At 37.8% G+C, this 16,664-nt stretch overlaps 1 protein-coding gene across 1 annotated transcript in view; it reads right to left on the minus strand.

Annotated features, from left to right (window-relative positions):
* The window catches only part of dnajc17 (DnaJ (Hsp40) homolog, subfamily C, member 17), a 157,692-nt gene that overhangs the window by 79,085 nt on the left and 61,943 nt on the right, over positions 1-16,664 (minus strand). Inside the window, exons 3-5 of the mRNA XM_073040346.1 lie at positions 10,360-10,418; positions 5,716-5,803; positions 3,478-3,554 (exon numbers count right to left, since the gene is read on the minus strand). Coding sequence (XP_072896447.1) covers positions 3,478-3,554; positions 5,716-5,803; positions 10,360-10,418 — 224 coding nt within the window. The remainder of the gene's footprint in view (positions 1-3,477; positions 3,555-5,715; positions 5,804-10,359; positions 10,419-16,664) is intronic.

The raw sequence follows: 16,664 nt of genomic DNA on the forward strand, positions 1-16,664 counted from the left end.
GTAGCCTCGGTGCTTACTAACAATCAAAGATCTCCCTTTTTTCGTTTATTTCGGGGTACTAGACAAGGCTGTCCTCTTAGTCCATTATTATTTGATATTGCTTTAGAACCCTTGGCAATCGCTATCAGAGAATCACAGAACATTTTTGGCATTAATCGTGGGACGGATATACATAAGCTATCATTATATGCAGATGATTCATTATTATTTATTTCTGATCCTGAGAAATCCATTCCTGCAGTTATATCATTGTTGGCTCAATTTAGTAATTTTTCCGGGTATAAATTAAATCTTAATAAGAGTGAATTGTTTCCTTTAAATAGACAGGTTCCAATTTATGGAAATTTACCTTTTAAATTAGTTAATGACTCTTTTATTTACTTAGGGATTAAAATCACAAAAAACTATAAGGACTTATTTAAAGTTAATTTTTTTTTACCCCTAATCGATCAGATTAAATGTTTGTTTACTAAATTGTCACCAGTATCTTTATCTCTGATAGGTCAGATTAATGCTATTAAGATGGTTATTTTACCCAAGTTTTTATATATATTTCAAGCGGTACCAATTTTTATTCCGAAATCTTTTTTTGCTAATGTTTATTCAAAAATTTCCTCATATATATGGCAGAATAAAAATCCTAGATTAGGGAAAAAATATTTACAGAAGGCAAAGAAGGAAGTTGGATTGGCATTGCCTAATTTTAGATTTTATTATTGGGCAGTTAATATCCGATATTTGATATGTTGGTTAAAGGATTGGGATTTATCTTTTAGCCCTCATTGGGTGAACCTGGAAATTAAATCTGTACAAGGATTTTCATTGGGTTCTATTTTAGGGTCTTCTCTTCCCTTTGCTCTTTCTAAATTGCCGAAACAAATTGACAATCCGATAGTTAAACATACTTTACGTATATGGTTTCAATTTCGGAAATTTTTTGGGTTGACTCAGTTTGTTTCAAATATTCCTATTGTATCCAATTGCTTTTTTTTATCCTATTATAGACCAAGCTTATTCAGCTTGGAAGACTAAAGGATTACTACGATTTTCCGATTTATTTTTGGATAATTGTTTTATGTCTTTTGAACAATTATCTAATAAATATAATTTGCCTAGATTTCATTTTTTTTTAGATATTTACAGATTAGGAATTTCTTAAATACTGTACTTCCTACTTTTCCAAATTTTGTGTCTTCAGGTATTTTGGAGAATCTGTTTGAACTAAATCCTTCTCAGAAAGGGCTAATATCAAAACTTTACAATATAATTATGAAGATACGTTCAGAGCCCTTCTATAAGATTAAAAATGATTGGGAAAGAGGACTTAACCTTACTATCCCTATTGAGAATTGGGATAAAATTCTTCAATTAGATAATACATCATCTATATGTGCTAAACATTCATTAATACAGTTTACGGTTGTGCATAGGGCTCATATGTCCAAGGATAAATTGGCCCATTTTTATTCCTATATAAATCCTATTTGTGACAGATGTCATTCTGAGATAGCGTCTTTAACTCATATGTTCTGGTCATGTCCGCTTTTGAAAAAACATTGGAAAGACATTTTTGATATTATTTCTACGGTATTGAACATTGATTTACAACCTCATCCTATTACTGCAATTTTTGGTTTACTAATGATGGACTCACTCCATTTATCCTCTTCTGCTTGTCAAATGATTGCATTTCTTACATTAATGGCTAGAAGATCTATTTTGTTGAATTGGAAAGAAATTAATCCTCCTACCGTATTTCATTGGTTTTCTCAAACTATGTTATGTCTAAATTTAGAAAAAAATAGAAGTGTTGTATTTGATACTTCTATTAAATTTGAAAAGATATGGAGACCATTTATTCAATATTTTCATATGATGTAATATGACCCTGTCCCAAGCCTATTTGTTTTTCCAGTTTCGATTTTATATATGTTGAGAGGATCGGAGTTGACGACACTGATGATTTTGTATTTTTGTGAGATATTATAAACAGCCCTTTTTTTCCCCCATTTTTTCTTTTTCTCTTTTTTCTTTTTTCATTTTTTCCCTTATTAGTTATTAGATTATTAGATTAGTTTCTTTTTGCATAAATTTTTTTTCTTTTTCTTTTTTCTGTTTTTTTTAATATATATTATGATATACCTAGGTTTGCCTTGTTTATTTGTTACTTGTATCGTCCATGATTTGGGAATACTCATTTATACTGTAACTATTGCTTATGTATTCTTTCATGTTCAGTTGAAATGTGTATGTTTGTAATCCCATTATGTATGTATCAATTTTATTTTGTTGATATTAATAATAATAATAAAAAGATTGAAAAAGATGCTAGCTGCAGCATTTTATGTGTGTTGTTCTGGATTTCCAGCATCTGCAGAATCTTGTGTCCAGACTTGAGCTAAGATGCAAGATGTTAACATACTCAACTACCGCCGTTTAAAGATACTGTTCTCTGAGCTGTCTATCTCTGGATAGCTTCAATTCATGGACCACCACATACTTCAAAATGCAAGGATATGATTATAAAATGAATGGGGAGACCAAACTTTTGCCTGAGAATTAAGTCAAATTATGCATGTCAAGGAGGTGAATGCTGAAGTCTCTTACTATACAAAGCAAAGGTAAGGAAATGCCTCAAAAGTAAATTAAACACAGTTGGGTGCAGTTCAAAGTGCAGCAAATCTTTTTATAAGGGTACTTTCTACTCTCCTCTCTCACAGGTGCTGACAAGGTTGGCATAGGGGACCTTAATGACAGACAGATGTTAAAAGGCTGTTCATTTATGAAGCCAGTAACAATACAACCCAGACGGATCTTGTGTTTCCGTCTAACATTTGCATTTACTTTCTAGGAAGAATCATTTGCTGACTTTGCCCCTGTACTATCTATTCCTTGGTGCAGCAGTCCAAAGATCGGCCTGGCTCCACTTCAGGAATATTATTCATACAAGATATGTGGGCTTGGCAGCCTGAGCTAGTATTTAATTGTCCCACCCTCGAATGCCCTGATTATTACTGACTAAATAAATGCTCAAACATTGCTGCTCAGATTAACATTCAGAACATTACATTAAGAACATCATTGAGTTAACTGGATTTTATTTGTCTTTTTGAAATATCACCCAGTTTCACTTGAAATGTCAGCCTAAATGTACCTCAAAGTGACTAATTTCCTTACAAGATTGGTTCTTCAATCTTATGCCATTGCAGTAAAATTACATTCCCCATGATTCCCTCAAACTATTTTCCCCACATTTCCATCACCCACATGCATTTTAAAGTGCAATTTACCATGGGCAATTAACCTACCAACTCACTTCTTTGGGACGTGGAAGGAAACAAGAGCACCCAGGGGAAAACCACATGGTCACAGGAAAATGTAACAACTGCACTTACATGCAAATTCTAAATTTTAGGCAGGAAACCAAGTGATATGAATTTAATAACTTTCAGCAGTTTGACCTGCTTTTGCACTTACCACTTCATCTAAATTCTTTGTAATCTTAACTTCTTCATCTTCATTCAGCTGGGCTTCTCGCTCTCGGGCCTCTAAGTCTGTAATTAAACTACAATGTTATATGTAACAAAGCTTCCATGTGATACAGTAGTTACCCATTCTGACAACAGGCAAAAGGAGATAAAGATCAACTGTAGCACAACTTCTCTGATACTTAAAAGAGATACTTTGCTTACACAATTTAGCTGAAATTTTCTCATAAGGATGCTCAATTTTGAAAAAATTGATTGTATACAGGTACGTATAGCTGAATGTGAGCAAAGTTGGCTGCACTTTGGCTCATCAGAAGAGCACCTTCTACTCTTAAAAACTGATGTATTTCCTGTCTAAAATCATGATAAGATTTGCCACCATAGTTTCCCAACATTATTGAATTAGGAGATTGTGGTACTAACAAGCTGTCAAGATGTCAAAAATAATTTCCCTCGGTTTAACTGACAGCAGCCAAGCAAACTTTTCACTCCAGTCCAAATTCAAATATTGCAAGCAGATCTGGCTGCAAATCAGTTCCAAGGATTCCCCAGTGCCACTGCAACACCTTAAAGGAAGTACAAAGAATCTTCATATGATCAATCCAGCTACCTATCTGATATAAAATAAGTATTACTGGACAGGGCAAGAAGAAGAAAAGTGGTACTGATTCTCAGATGAGCCAACTACACACATCCAGAAAGGGCAATGAAAGAAGGACATGTCATCTGAGATGAAAGGAGAGCAGCTATTTGTCCATTCACAGATATACCGTGCTGCAAATGTCAGCACGTATTGTTTCTCTTCATTGTCCTTGAAGTGAAGTGACAATGGAATTATGAGAGTGTGGACTTTTAGTTTACGTTCCACAGGAGCACTTGCTTAATTTTATGTAGCTAGTACTATCAATTTCATGCTCCAAGGCAGATAGTTAAAGGAATACACACAAAAATGCTGGAGGGACCCAGCAGGCCAGGCAGCATCTATGGAAAAAAGTACAGGCAATGTTTCTGGCCGAGACTCTTCATCAGAACTGGAGAAAAAAAAATGAGTCAGAGTAAGAAAGTGGGGTGTGGGGGGGGGGGGGGGGAAGAGGAAGAAGCACAAGTTGATAGGTGAAACCGGGGTGGGGTGGGGGGAGTGAAGTAAAGAGCTGAGGAGTTAAATGGTGAAAGAGATACAGCGCTGGAGACAGGGCAATCTGATTGGAGAGGATAGAAGGCCATGGAAGAAAGAAAAGGGGGTGGCACCAGAGGGAGGTGATGGGTAGGTAAGGAGATAGGTGAGAGAGGAAAATGGAAATGGGGAATGAAGGACAGATCGATGCTTAAGCTAACAGGTTGGAGGCTACCCAGATGGAACAAAGGGTGTTGCTCCTCCAAACTGAGTGTGGCCTCGTTGCAACAGTAGAGGAGGCCATGGACTGACACGTCGGAATGGGGACGGTAAGTGGAATTAAAATGGGTGACCACTGGGAGACCCCACTTTTTCTGACATACAGAACGTAGGTGCCCGGCGAAATGGTCTCCCAATCTAAGTTTGGTCTCACTGATACACAGGAGGCCACACCGGGAGTAGTGGATACAGTAGATGACCCCAACAGACTCACAGGTGAAGTGTCGCCTCACCTGGAAGGACTGTTTGCGACCCTAAATGGTAGTGAGGGAGGAGATGCAAGGGCAGGTGTAGCACTTGTTCCGCTTGCGTGGGTAAGTGCCAGGAGGGAGATCAGTGGGGAGGGACACAGATTTTCTTCTGCCCTGTATCTCTTTCACTAATCAACTTCCCAGCTCTTTACTTCATCCCTCCCCCCTTCACCTGTGGTTCTACCTCCCCTCCACCCACTTTCTTATACTGACTCCTCCATTTTTTGTTCTCTAGTTCTGATGAAGGGTCTCAGTTCAAAATGTCGACTGTACTCGTTTCCATAGCTGCTGAGTTCCTCCAGCATTTTATGTGTGTTGTTTGGATTTCCAGTATCCGCAGATTTTGTCTTGTTCGTCCTGGTCAAAGGCTTCAAAGTTAGCCACAGAAAAGCTTCAACATAGATTTAATTGCTTTCACTCTCGTTAATCTTTTCTGATTTTAATCATGATCCAGTATCATACAACTTGCTCAGGGATATCCCAATATTTTTTCATGTTCAGTCCTCTGGTGCCTTATCTGTGATGAGGAATAAAATTTATATTTTCTTAAATTGCTTAAAATTCTTATTAGTATCTCACATACCAAGCTTAACCTTCTTCCTTTTGCTGTCGAGTTTCTGGTTCCTTTCTGCTGCCCTTTTTTTGGCTTTTCTAACTTGGTCATAGGCTGCCTTGAAGAGGAAGAAAATCAAGTTAGCATGCTTATCATACTTTCTCTATTCAAAATTTAAGCCGAACTGGTTTAACCAGAATAACCTGCAGTTGACATCCATATATAAAGTACATGCTTTGTTACTAGCAGCCAATAATACAAGGAGCAATTTCTATATATCTCTCTCCAAATATCCTGAATACAGTTTCTTTTATGGTTCCCAAGAAATTTCAGCAGTGGTCCTTAATAAACACTCCCATTGACATACCTTCCAAAAATGAACACTGAATAAAACGGCAATGAAAATGGCACTCGTAATGCTGCATCTTGACACCAAAGTTGTTCTCTCATTGCAGCATTGTCATATCTTTCTTTTGAAATGCAAATATCAACAGCAATGCTTTTTGTGAAGAGCTCTAATAGCTGAGGGAGAAAATCAGCACTCAAGGGACAAAGGGAAAAGTAGATTCATAACATAAATAAAAACAGTGTACGATGTTCGGGGGGGGGGGGGGTGATGCCTGTTAATTGTTTTCTAGTAAATTATGGGATGTAGACATTGCTGCAAGGTTAGCATTTAAATCCATCCTCATGTGCTTCGAGACCAAATGGCAAACTGCTACAGCACCACTTGTGAAGGTACTCCCTTAGTGGCATTGGGTAAGGATTCTAAAATTAAGGCATATTTACAAATGTTGATGCATTTCCCAAACCAACGGTGTATAACTTGGAAAACAAACGTTCATGGTGACTTTTCCATCATGTAGGAGGAGATTCAAAGAAGCCTTCCAAGTTAACTACAGTAGATTTTGTAAAAAGCTCACACTGCAGGAACAATATGGTTGTGTTGGAAGGAATAAATGCTTACAGGTTAGATTAATGGCTGTAATCTCAATACCCAGGAGACGGCTGGTTAAACGGAAATCTTCTACTCCTGTTGTGCTGCTAGACTTTGTTGAATGAGTAGCCTAATGCCCAGCAGATGAAAAAGGAGCTATGATAAATTCAGAGCTTACATGGAACATATTCTGCTAAGGTTCACTTTAAACAACCTTTGAGATGAACATAGAATACAAATACTTCTCAACTTCAGGAATTTCTTCCAAATGAGAGTTTAAGATGTCATTCTACAAAAACTATATTAAATGCAACAAATACCTAATGAAACTAATACTCTTTCGTTGAGTATGTTTGAACAAGAAAAGTTACCCCGTCTGAAAGGTCTGCAAGTTGTGAAGCACAACCTGCAATCATCAGATCCAGCCTCTATTCTGGAGCATCAATGAGCCTAGAAAACTCAGTGCCTGATTTTTCCATTGGGCAAACCATGATCTTCCTGTGCAGTTTTCAGATCAAAAATTATTTCTCTGTTTAATGCTTACTTCCGTTTCTACAAAGCCAATTGCAATCTTCTCATTCATGTCTTCTGCTATGGGTGAAACAGCTAATTCAGCACTGGCCAAGGATTGAACCTGGATCTTCTGGTCGACACAACTTGGCACTATAAGACATTGTGCTTTTATTCATCAAGTAGCCAGGGATTAAAGATCCAAACATTTCTAGCAAGTAGTCTGAAAGGCTGTTTCTGTTCTCTTGTTTGAATCTGATGACAGCAATCCCTTACCTTCAACATGAGCAAGTAAGAACTGAGCATTGTACAGATGGGGTTGTTTTGAGAAGAAACATAAATTAAGATAAAGTGAAAGCAGTCTTTTGGGAAAAAGCTTTAGTGAACCTGCAACTAATCATCTGTTGAAAACATTTTAAATCTCTTACACTAGGAGGGCTGGCAACCATTTGTAAACATCCTTGTAACCATCGTCTGGTATAAATTACAGTCCATTTTTACTGATGAATTGTGGTTCCTACAGCGGCAGAAGCTGCAAAGTAATGACTGAGAAACTCATGAAAAACAGAGAAAATCTCAATATCTACACTAATATATGTTGACATCATCTGCCTCAAGACTAGAATGAAAAAAGAAACAAAATTGGAACTCTCATCCAAAGACTAGCAGCTGTTCATTGTAGCAAATGGAAACAAGACATAGGAGAAAGCGCTTTGAGGATTGGGCAGGGCAGAGAGTTCTCTACCCTGACTGATGCAATCTAACATGGCTTACCAACAGTTTTACTTCATTAGGAGTTTGAGAAGATTTGGTTACAACAGTCTTTGTAATCAAAGACTTTTACAATTTCTATAGATGTATGGTGGAGAGCCATCCTAGAGGACTACGAGGGGTGATTGATAAGTTCGTGGCCTAGGGTAGAAGGAGTCAATTTTTAGAAAACTTAGCACATTTATTTTTCACCCTCCTCTAGTATTGCCACCATGTCCTCGTGGATCTCCTTGGGCGATAAGCCCTTGAGACCGAGGTAGCAGATGACTGCACGAAGGCCGATGTTGTTCACTTTCTCAGACAGTGCTTACTTGCAATTTTCAATTATCTGAAACAGAAATACCACAGAAGTTATTAACTTCAAACTTCCTGCATTTTCACTCAAAGAGTTGAACTGCATGTGCATGTAACAAGAGCTGTATAACTCATCTCCTATCTTAGGTCACAAACTTATCAATCATCCCTGTATGGACCACTTTCTGGAGGTCCAAGATGCCAACTTCTACAAAGAAGGAATCCGTATGCTCCATGACAGCTGGACTAAGTGAGTAAATGTAGGAGGGGACTATGTTGAAAAATAAATGTGCTAGGCTTTCTAAAATTGACGCCTTCCACCTTAGGCCATGAACTTATCAATCACCCCTTGCACAATCTCGTCATAGGGTTTGAAGGGTTACGTGCCGCAATTACCTGGAGAAGGGCCTTGTGCTTTGACTCATGCCAAACAGGAGAAAGACTAGAGGTCAAAATAAGAGTGGTCTACTAGTCCTCCAGGTTCGGGGGTTCAGCTCAGGGCTAACTACCAAAAATGTTGTGTCAACAGCAATGAAGAATCCTTCTATACCTATGTGCGATGTATTTCTGAGTCTCCACCTTGAACTTGCACGACTGACAGTAGTGAGAATCAAGAAGAGGAAGCTATTGACATGATGAAGGAAGCACTGAACACTGTCAGAGATCAAGACCAATTTGGTTTTGATAGCTAAGGACAGACAGGGATGGAGGACCTTTGTTGCAGCCCTGAACACCAGTGCCATAACAGGCAACCTCTCATAGTGGAGAGCATTTTGACTGGCTGCATCACAAGCTGTTATGGAGGCTCCAATGCATAGGATTGCAAGAGGCTGCAAAGGATTGTAGACTCAGCCAGCTCCATCACAGGCATGATACTCCCAACCATCAAGATCATCTTCAAAGCCGTGCTGGATGAAGGCAGCATTCATACCGAGGACCCTCAACATCCGGGACATGCCTTCTTCTTGTCACTACCACAGTGGAAGAGGTAAAAGAGTCTTGAGACTTACATTTAGTGATTCAGAAACAGCTTCTTCCCCTTCGCCGTTAGATTTATGAACAATCTAAGAACACTACCTTGCCATACCTTTTTTTAAACTATTAACTTATTTTTGTAATTTTGTATCTTTTCACTGTACTTTGCTACTGCAAGAAAAAAAACAAATTTAACATCATGTAAACCAGTGATAACAAATCTGATTCAGATTCTTTTCTCTGTAGTCAAACAATCTTAACCATACATGGCTGAGACTCATGGGGTACCACAAAGGAAACTTAATACTAACCAATACTGATTTAGTGAACAATATCTTCTGAATAAGTATAGAGAGAATTCAATATAGTTGGAACTTTAATACATCCAATCCATGTTGTACAAGGAGTTTTCAACAAGTTAAGTTCCTCAAGATTAGTAACTGACACTTGTCACTTCCATAACAAAATTCACAGAAAAAGTATCAGCTGCTGTAGCTGCTACCTTCAATTGCTGGAGATGTACACAGGCAGGATGGGAGAAGAGGGAACTACTGATAGATGGCTGTTTCTTTCAGAAAATGAGCAGCATTAGGGTTAAGTGAATCAACTCTCAAAATCTTGTTTTCAAAACTAGCTAAACTACAAATAGATCCTTGGTGGTGTCAACATAATATGCCCACCACAGCTCAGTTCATGGCACTTGGGCCTGAATTTGAAGGCAATGGTTTCAAGGAGGTTTCAGTATAAATATTGTCAGCCAAAATTCCAGTGCCATACTGAGGAAATACTATACTGGCAGGGGTTTTCAGGATGAGTAATTAAACTGAGATGACTTCTTTATCAAGTTGCCAAAAAACATCACAAGGTACTATTTCAAAGAGAGGAGAGTTATTCCAAATTCTTTATGCAACAGTATTTCGGAATCAAGATCACTGAGATACAGAATCTAGTCATTACTCTGGGAGCAGACTGAGTTTGAGTTGACTACCGTACTCCATATTTAAAGCAGAGACTTCTTTGGTAATAAAGTAATATATGATGCATGCAACACGGACAAAATGCTGGAGGAACACAGCAGGTCAGGCAGCATCCATGGAGAGTTGACTCTTCATCAGGACAGTATATATTGAGACCATGAAAAGTACTATACAAATTCAAGGTTTAATTTCTTTCTTTCAGGATCTTACCTTTGCTGCTGCATTTGTGAGAACTTCCAGAGCCTGTGATAACTGATGGAACAATTCCGCTGCAAATTAAAAAGAAATACTGAATAAAAGGGTAATCTTTTGTAGATATGTAAAAGATTGAATCCAGGGAGAATTGGAACTTCTAAGATTAACAAAATTGCATAGAATATTGAGAGATAACAAACTAGGATTGTTAATATTAACATAATATTAACTAAAAAGACAATACGGGGAGAAAAAATGAGGTACGAACGCAAGCTAGCCAGAAATATAAAGGAAGATAGCAAAAGCTTTTTTAGGTATGTGAAGAGAAAGAAGATAGTTAAGAACAATGTTGGGCCCTTGAAGAATGAATTGGGTGAAATTATTATGGGAAACAGAGAAATGGCAGAAGAATTTAATGAGTACTTTAGATCTGTTTTCACTAAGGAAGACACAAGCAATCTCCCAGATGTATGGATGGGCCAAGGACATAGGGTAACAGAGGAAATGAAACAGATTGACATTCGGAAGGAAACGGTGATGAGAAGACTGATGGGACTGAAGGCTGACAAATCCCCAGGTCCAGATGGTCTGCACCCTAGGGTACTAAAGGAGGTGGCCCTGGAAATTGCAGATGCATTGGTAATCATTTTCCAATGTTCCTTAGATTCAGGATCAGTTCCTGAGGATTGGAGAATGGCTAATGTTATCCCACTTTTTATAAAAGGAGGGAGGGGTCACGACTTCCGGTAAGATGGCGATTGTTTAGTTGCTCCGAACTTTTGCTCCGTTATTCTTCTTACCTTTGCACTATGTGTCTCCCTTTTTAAACCTTAGTTAGGTATTTTATTAGTTCTCTTCTACCTGCCTGCGAACACATCTATCTTATAATGGCTACCAAAAGTACTAAAACCGGGAAAAAGGAAACTTCTACGGCTTTGCTGGCTGACATTCTCGCTGTTCTGGAACAACATCGACAAGATACTTTAATGGATTTTAGAACTGAATTTAGAACTTCTTTCAACCAGCTGAATGTCAAACTGGATCAGATTAATGCTAGAGTGGATGATCATGCTGAACATTTATCTCGCATTGACGTAACTTCTGAAGATTTAAAACGCCGTGTTCAATATCTTGAAACTCTCTGCTCCAACCTAGAGGAGAAGAATAGAAAACTTTTTTCCAAAATGGTGGATCTTGAAAATCGGAGCAGACGTTGCAATCTACGAATTCTTGGTTTGCCAGAGGCCACCGAAAAGGGTTCTCCCGTTGAATTTTTTTCCAAGTTTCTCTGTGAGATTTTCGGGAAAGAATTTTTTCCGACTCCACCTGAGCTTGAAAGGGCACACAGGATCTATGTTCCTCGAGCAATTCTGGGTTCCCGCCCACGGCCGATTATTTTATGCTTTCATCAATAACAGGTGAAAAACCGTTTGATGATGGAGGCACGCCGCAGAGGTACTTTTGCCTTTCAAAATACGGTCATTCGTTTTGTGGACGATTTTGCCCCCCAGGTTCTGAAGATGCGTGCTGAGTTTAAAGGTGTAATGAAAGTGCTTTATGATCGCGGTTTCAGACCCTCCCTCCGAAATCCAGCCGATCTTCGAATTATGCTTACTACTGGAGATTATAAGTGGTTTAAATCAGTGAAGGAGGCTGAGGCGTTTGTTGGAAGTCTTCTGGCCACCTCGTCTTCTTCGAAACCAGCCTGACCTTCTAAAATGGTTGATAAGTACTTCTCGAAGTAAAACTATTTTTTCCGAACTCAGACTTTACTTGAATAACTCAGTCATTATCTATTGAAACTCTAAGGGCTGTAGTCAATCTCTCCCTGGACTTGGTGCGTTTTTTTCTAAATAGATAAATTAAGTTTAATGTTTCCCTGCGAACTTTTAGATTTTACCTGTGTAATCTATTTTATTTTTGTATAACCTTATCTATAGAGAACTACAATTGTCTTTAACTTGTTTTGGAGGTTTGGAGTTTTTATTGAAGGCCTCCCTGTTGGTTGATTCATAGTTTAAGTTTTGCTTTTTTTTCCCTGTAAATGGTTGATAAGGACTCTCTTTGAATTTTATAATTTCCCCCTTTTCTCCCTCCTTTTTTTTCTTTTCTTTTAATCTTTTATAATTTTTCACGGGTAGGTTAGTTTTAGTTTTCTTCTGATTTTCTTTGTATTAAGTTTTATACTTCTGTTGAAGTTGTTCCTATTTATAATTCTGTTTTCTAGTGCATAAATTAGTTATTATTTGCTATATTATTTATACGGAACTTTTGTTAACGACACAGAACTGGAAGTCATACTTGGGTTAATTTTTTTGGTAGAGCTTGCTGCTTTTTTAGGTAGCCGTCTAATTTTGGGTTGCGAGGGGGGGTGGGTTCTCCAGTTCCAACACTACTCACTGTTTCTTTTGTTTTCCTTTGTTATTCAGGACATGTCTCTGTTTTGATTCTACGGATCTATGTTTACATTTTTGCTCCCAGACTGTTATTGTACTGTTTGATTTTTTATATGCCTGCTACCTTCTATGCACTAACAATTGATAATGGTTAATTCACTTAAATTTGTGAGCTGGAATGTAAAGGGATTGAATCATCCTGTTAAAAGAAGGAAGGTCTTCTCGCATATTAAACAACTCAAAGCTGACATTGCTTTCCTTCAAGAAACTCATATTCATAGTTTTGATCATTCTCGGCTTCTGTCAAAGTGGGCGGGTCAGCATTTTCATTCATCCTTCGCTGCCAAAGCTTGGGGGGGTCTCCATTCTTATTAATTCAAATATTCCTTTTGAACTCCATAATAAGATATCTGATACAAATAGCCATTTTATTATTGTTTCTGGTAAATTATACAATACTAAAGTTGTACTGATGACACGGCCATAGTGGGGTGTGTCAGGAATGGACAGGAGGAGGAGTATAGGAAACTGATACAGGACTTTGTGATATGGTGCAACTCAAACTACCTGCGTCTCAATATCACCAAGACCAAGGAGATGGTGGTGGACTTTAGGAGATCTAGGCCTCATATGGAGCCAGTGATCATTAATGGAGAATGTGTGGAGCAGGTTAAGACCTACAAGTATCTGGGAGTACAGTTAGACGAGAAGCTAGACTGGACTGCCAACACAGATGCCTTGTGCAGGAAGGCACAGAGTCAACTGTACTTCCTTAGAAGGTTGGCGTCATTCAATGTCTGTAGTGAGATGCTGAAGATGTTCTATAGGTCAGTTGTGGAGAGCGCCCTCTTCTTTGTGGTGGCGTGTTGGGGAGGAAGCATTAAGAAGAGGGACGCCTCACGTCTTAATAAGCTGGTAAGGAAGGCGGGCTCTGTCGTGGGCAAAGTACTGGAGAGTTTAACATCGGTAGCTGAGCGAAGGGCGCTGAGTAGGCTACGGTCAATTATGGATAACTCTGAACATCCTCTACATAGCACCATCCAGAGACAGAGAAGCAGTTTCAGCGACAGGTTACTATCGATGCAATGCTCCTCAGACAGGATGAAGAGGTCAATACTCCCCAATGCCATTAGGCTTTACAATTCAACCGCCAGGACTTAAGAACTTTTTAAAAGCTATTATTAATGCTTTTTGAGATAGTGATTTAGATGCATATCATATTTTTTTACTGAGTTAAGTATTGTATGTAATTAGTTTTGCTACAAGAAGTGTATGGGACATTGGAAAAAAAGTTGAATTTCCGCTTGGGGATGAATAAAGTATCTATCTATCTATCTACTAGCAAACCTGTATGCTCCCAATTTTGATGATGTTAATTTTTTTGAACGTTTTTTCTCCTCGCTACCAGATTTAAACTCATACTCTCTTATACTGGGTGGCAATTTCAATTGTTGGTTAGATCCTAATTTGGATCGATCGTCCTCTGTTACTAGACTACTTACTAAATCTGCCTTAGCTATTCACTCTTTTCTCTCTAATTATGGTATCTCTGATATATGGCGTTTCCTTCATCCCACTGAGAGAGACTATTCTTTTTTTTCACATGTTCACCATACTTTTACTAGAATTGACTACTTTTTACTCGATAATCAACTTTTTCCATTTGTCTATTCTTGTGACTATCAGCGTATACTGATTTCTGACCATGCCCCAATTACCTTGTCTTTAAATTTTCCTGGTCTCCCTCAGAGGAATAAACACTGGCGTTTTGACTCGACTTTATTATCGGATGATGATTTTCTAAAATTTATTAAGGATCAGATAACCTTTTATTTTAACACCAATACATCATCTGAAATGTCATCCCAGATTGTCTGGGATGCCATGAAAGCATATTTGAGGGGTCAAATAATCTCCTATACAACAAATCTTAATAGAAAGTTCTGTGCAGATCGATTAGACCTCATTAATCAGATTAAAGAATTGGATCAACTGTATGCTCAAACTAAGAATCCTGAATTATACAAGAAGCGTGTAGAACTTCAAACTAAATTTAATCTTCTGTCTACTCAACCTGTCAAACGCCAACTTCTTGAAAGCAAGAGTTGCTTCTATATTCATGGTGACAAATCTGGTAAATTTCTAGCCAATCAGCTGAGGCGTTCCAAAGCCAAACAACATATTACAAAGATCCGGAAGGAGAATGGAGACTTTACATCGGATCACTTAGAAATCAATGACGCATTTAAAAATTTCTATTCTCGACTTTATTCCTCTGAATCTTTGAATGACAATATCTCTGTTGATCACTTTTTAAATAATCTGAATATTGCTTCGCTTTCATCTGATTTTAAAGCCAAACTTAATGCGCCTATTTCATCAGAAGAAATATCTTTTGCAATTTCTGCGTTATTTTCAGGGAAATCTCCTGTACCTGATGGGTTCCCCGTAGAATTTTATAAATCATTTTCTTCACTTCTTTCCCCTCAGTTATTCTCAGTATTATCTGACTCGTTTAATTACAGTAAATTGCCACCCTCTTTTAATGAGGCATCTATTATTCTTCTATTAAAAAAGGGTAAAGACCCAACAGAGTGTTCCTCGTATAGGCCGATTTCTTTGCTCAATGTTGATGTTAAAATCTTGGCCAAAGTTTTGGCCTATAGATTAGAAACTGTTATTCCCTCTATTATTTCTGATGATCAAACTGGTTTTATTAAAAACCATCTTCCTTTTTTTAACATTTGGCATTTATTCAACATTTTATATTCACCTCCAACTGGGAATCCTGAATGTGTTATTTCCCTCGATGCGGAGAAAGCATTTGATTGTATAGAGTGGAACTACCTTTTTGCAGTTTTAGAAAAATTTGACTTCGGTCAAAGTTTTATCTCTTGGATCAAATTGCTGTATTTGTGTCCTACTGCCTCTGTTTTGACTAATTTTCAGAAATCCCAGTTATTTAACCTCAAATGTGGCACCCGCCAGGAATGCCCTTTAAGTCCCTTTCTCTTTGATTTGGCTATAGAACCTTTGGCGATAGCATTTCGAAATTGTCCTGAATTGACCGGGATTTGGAGAGGGGGTGTTGAGCATAGAGTTTCTCTTTATGCTGATGACTTATTACTTTTTCTTTCAAATCCGTCTACATCCTTACCGCCAATGTTTTCACTTCTTGATCAGTTTAGCCAGTTCTCTGGCTATAAACTTAATTTACATAAGAGCGAACTTCTCCCAATTAATCAAGAAGCACAAAAATTAACATTTCGTGATCTCCCTTTTAAAGTAGTTCATAATCAATTTACTTATCTTGGGATTACAGTCACAAGGAAGTTTAAAGATCTCTTTCGTGAAAATTTTGCCAATCTTTCATATACTATAAAACAGAGTCTGTTACAATGGTCACCTCTATCTATGTCTTTGGTAGGTCATATCAATGTTGTTAAAATGTATGTCCTCCCTAAACTTTTATATTTATTTCAATCAATCCCAATTTTTATTCCTAAATCTTTTTTTGATTCCTTAGACTCTATTATTTTGTCATATCTGTGGAAGAATAAGCGCTCTAGAATTAATAAAGTTTATCTCCAAAAATCTAAAAAAGAGGGTGGCATGGCTTTACCTAACTTTCGTTTATATTATTGGGCAGCCAATATATGTTGTGTTACCTTTTGGTCTTTTTTCCATGGCCAACCCGAGTGCCCTAATTGGGTGGCAATGGAGTTGAGTTCCACTAAAGATTTATCTATCTCTGCACTTCTTGGCTCTGTACTCCCTAGTAGTTTGTCCAGATTAATTGTTAATCTTCTTGTTAGACACACTTTGCGTATATGGGCTAAGTTTAGGAAGTTTTATGGTTTCCATGGTTTTTCCTTTTCTAGCCCTATCTTACATAATCACCTTTTTTTACCTACTACGTATGAT

Source organism: Hemitrygon akajei, chromosome 3, assembly GCF_048418815.1.
Source record: "Hemitrygon akajei chromosome 3, sHemAka1.3, whole genome shotgun sequence".
NCBI lineage: Eukaryota > Metazoa > Chordata > Chondrichthyes > Myliobatiformes > Dasyatidae > Hemitrygon > Hemitrygon akajei.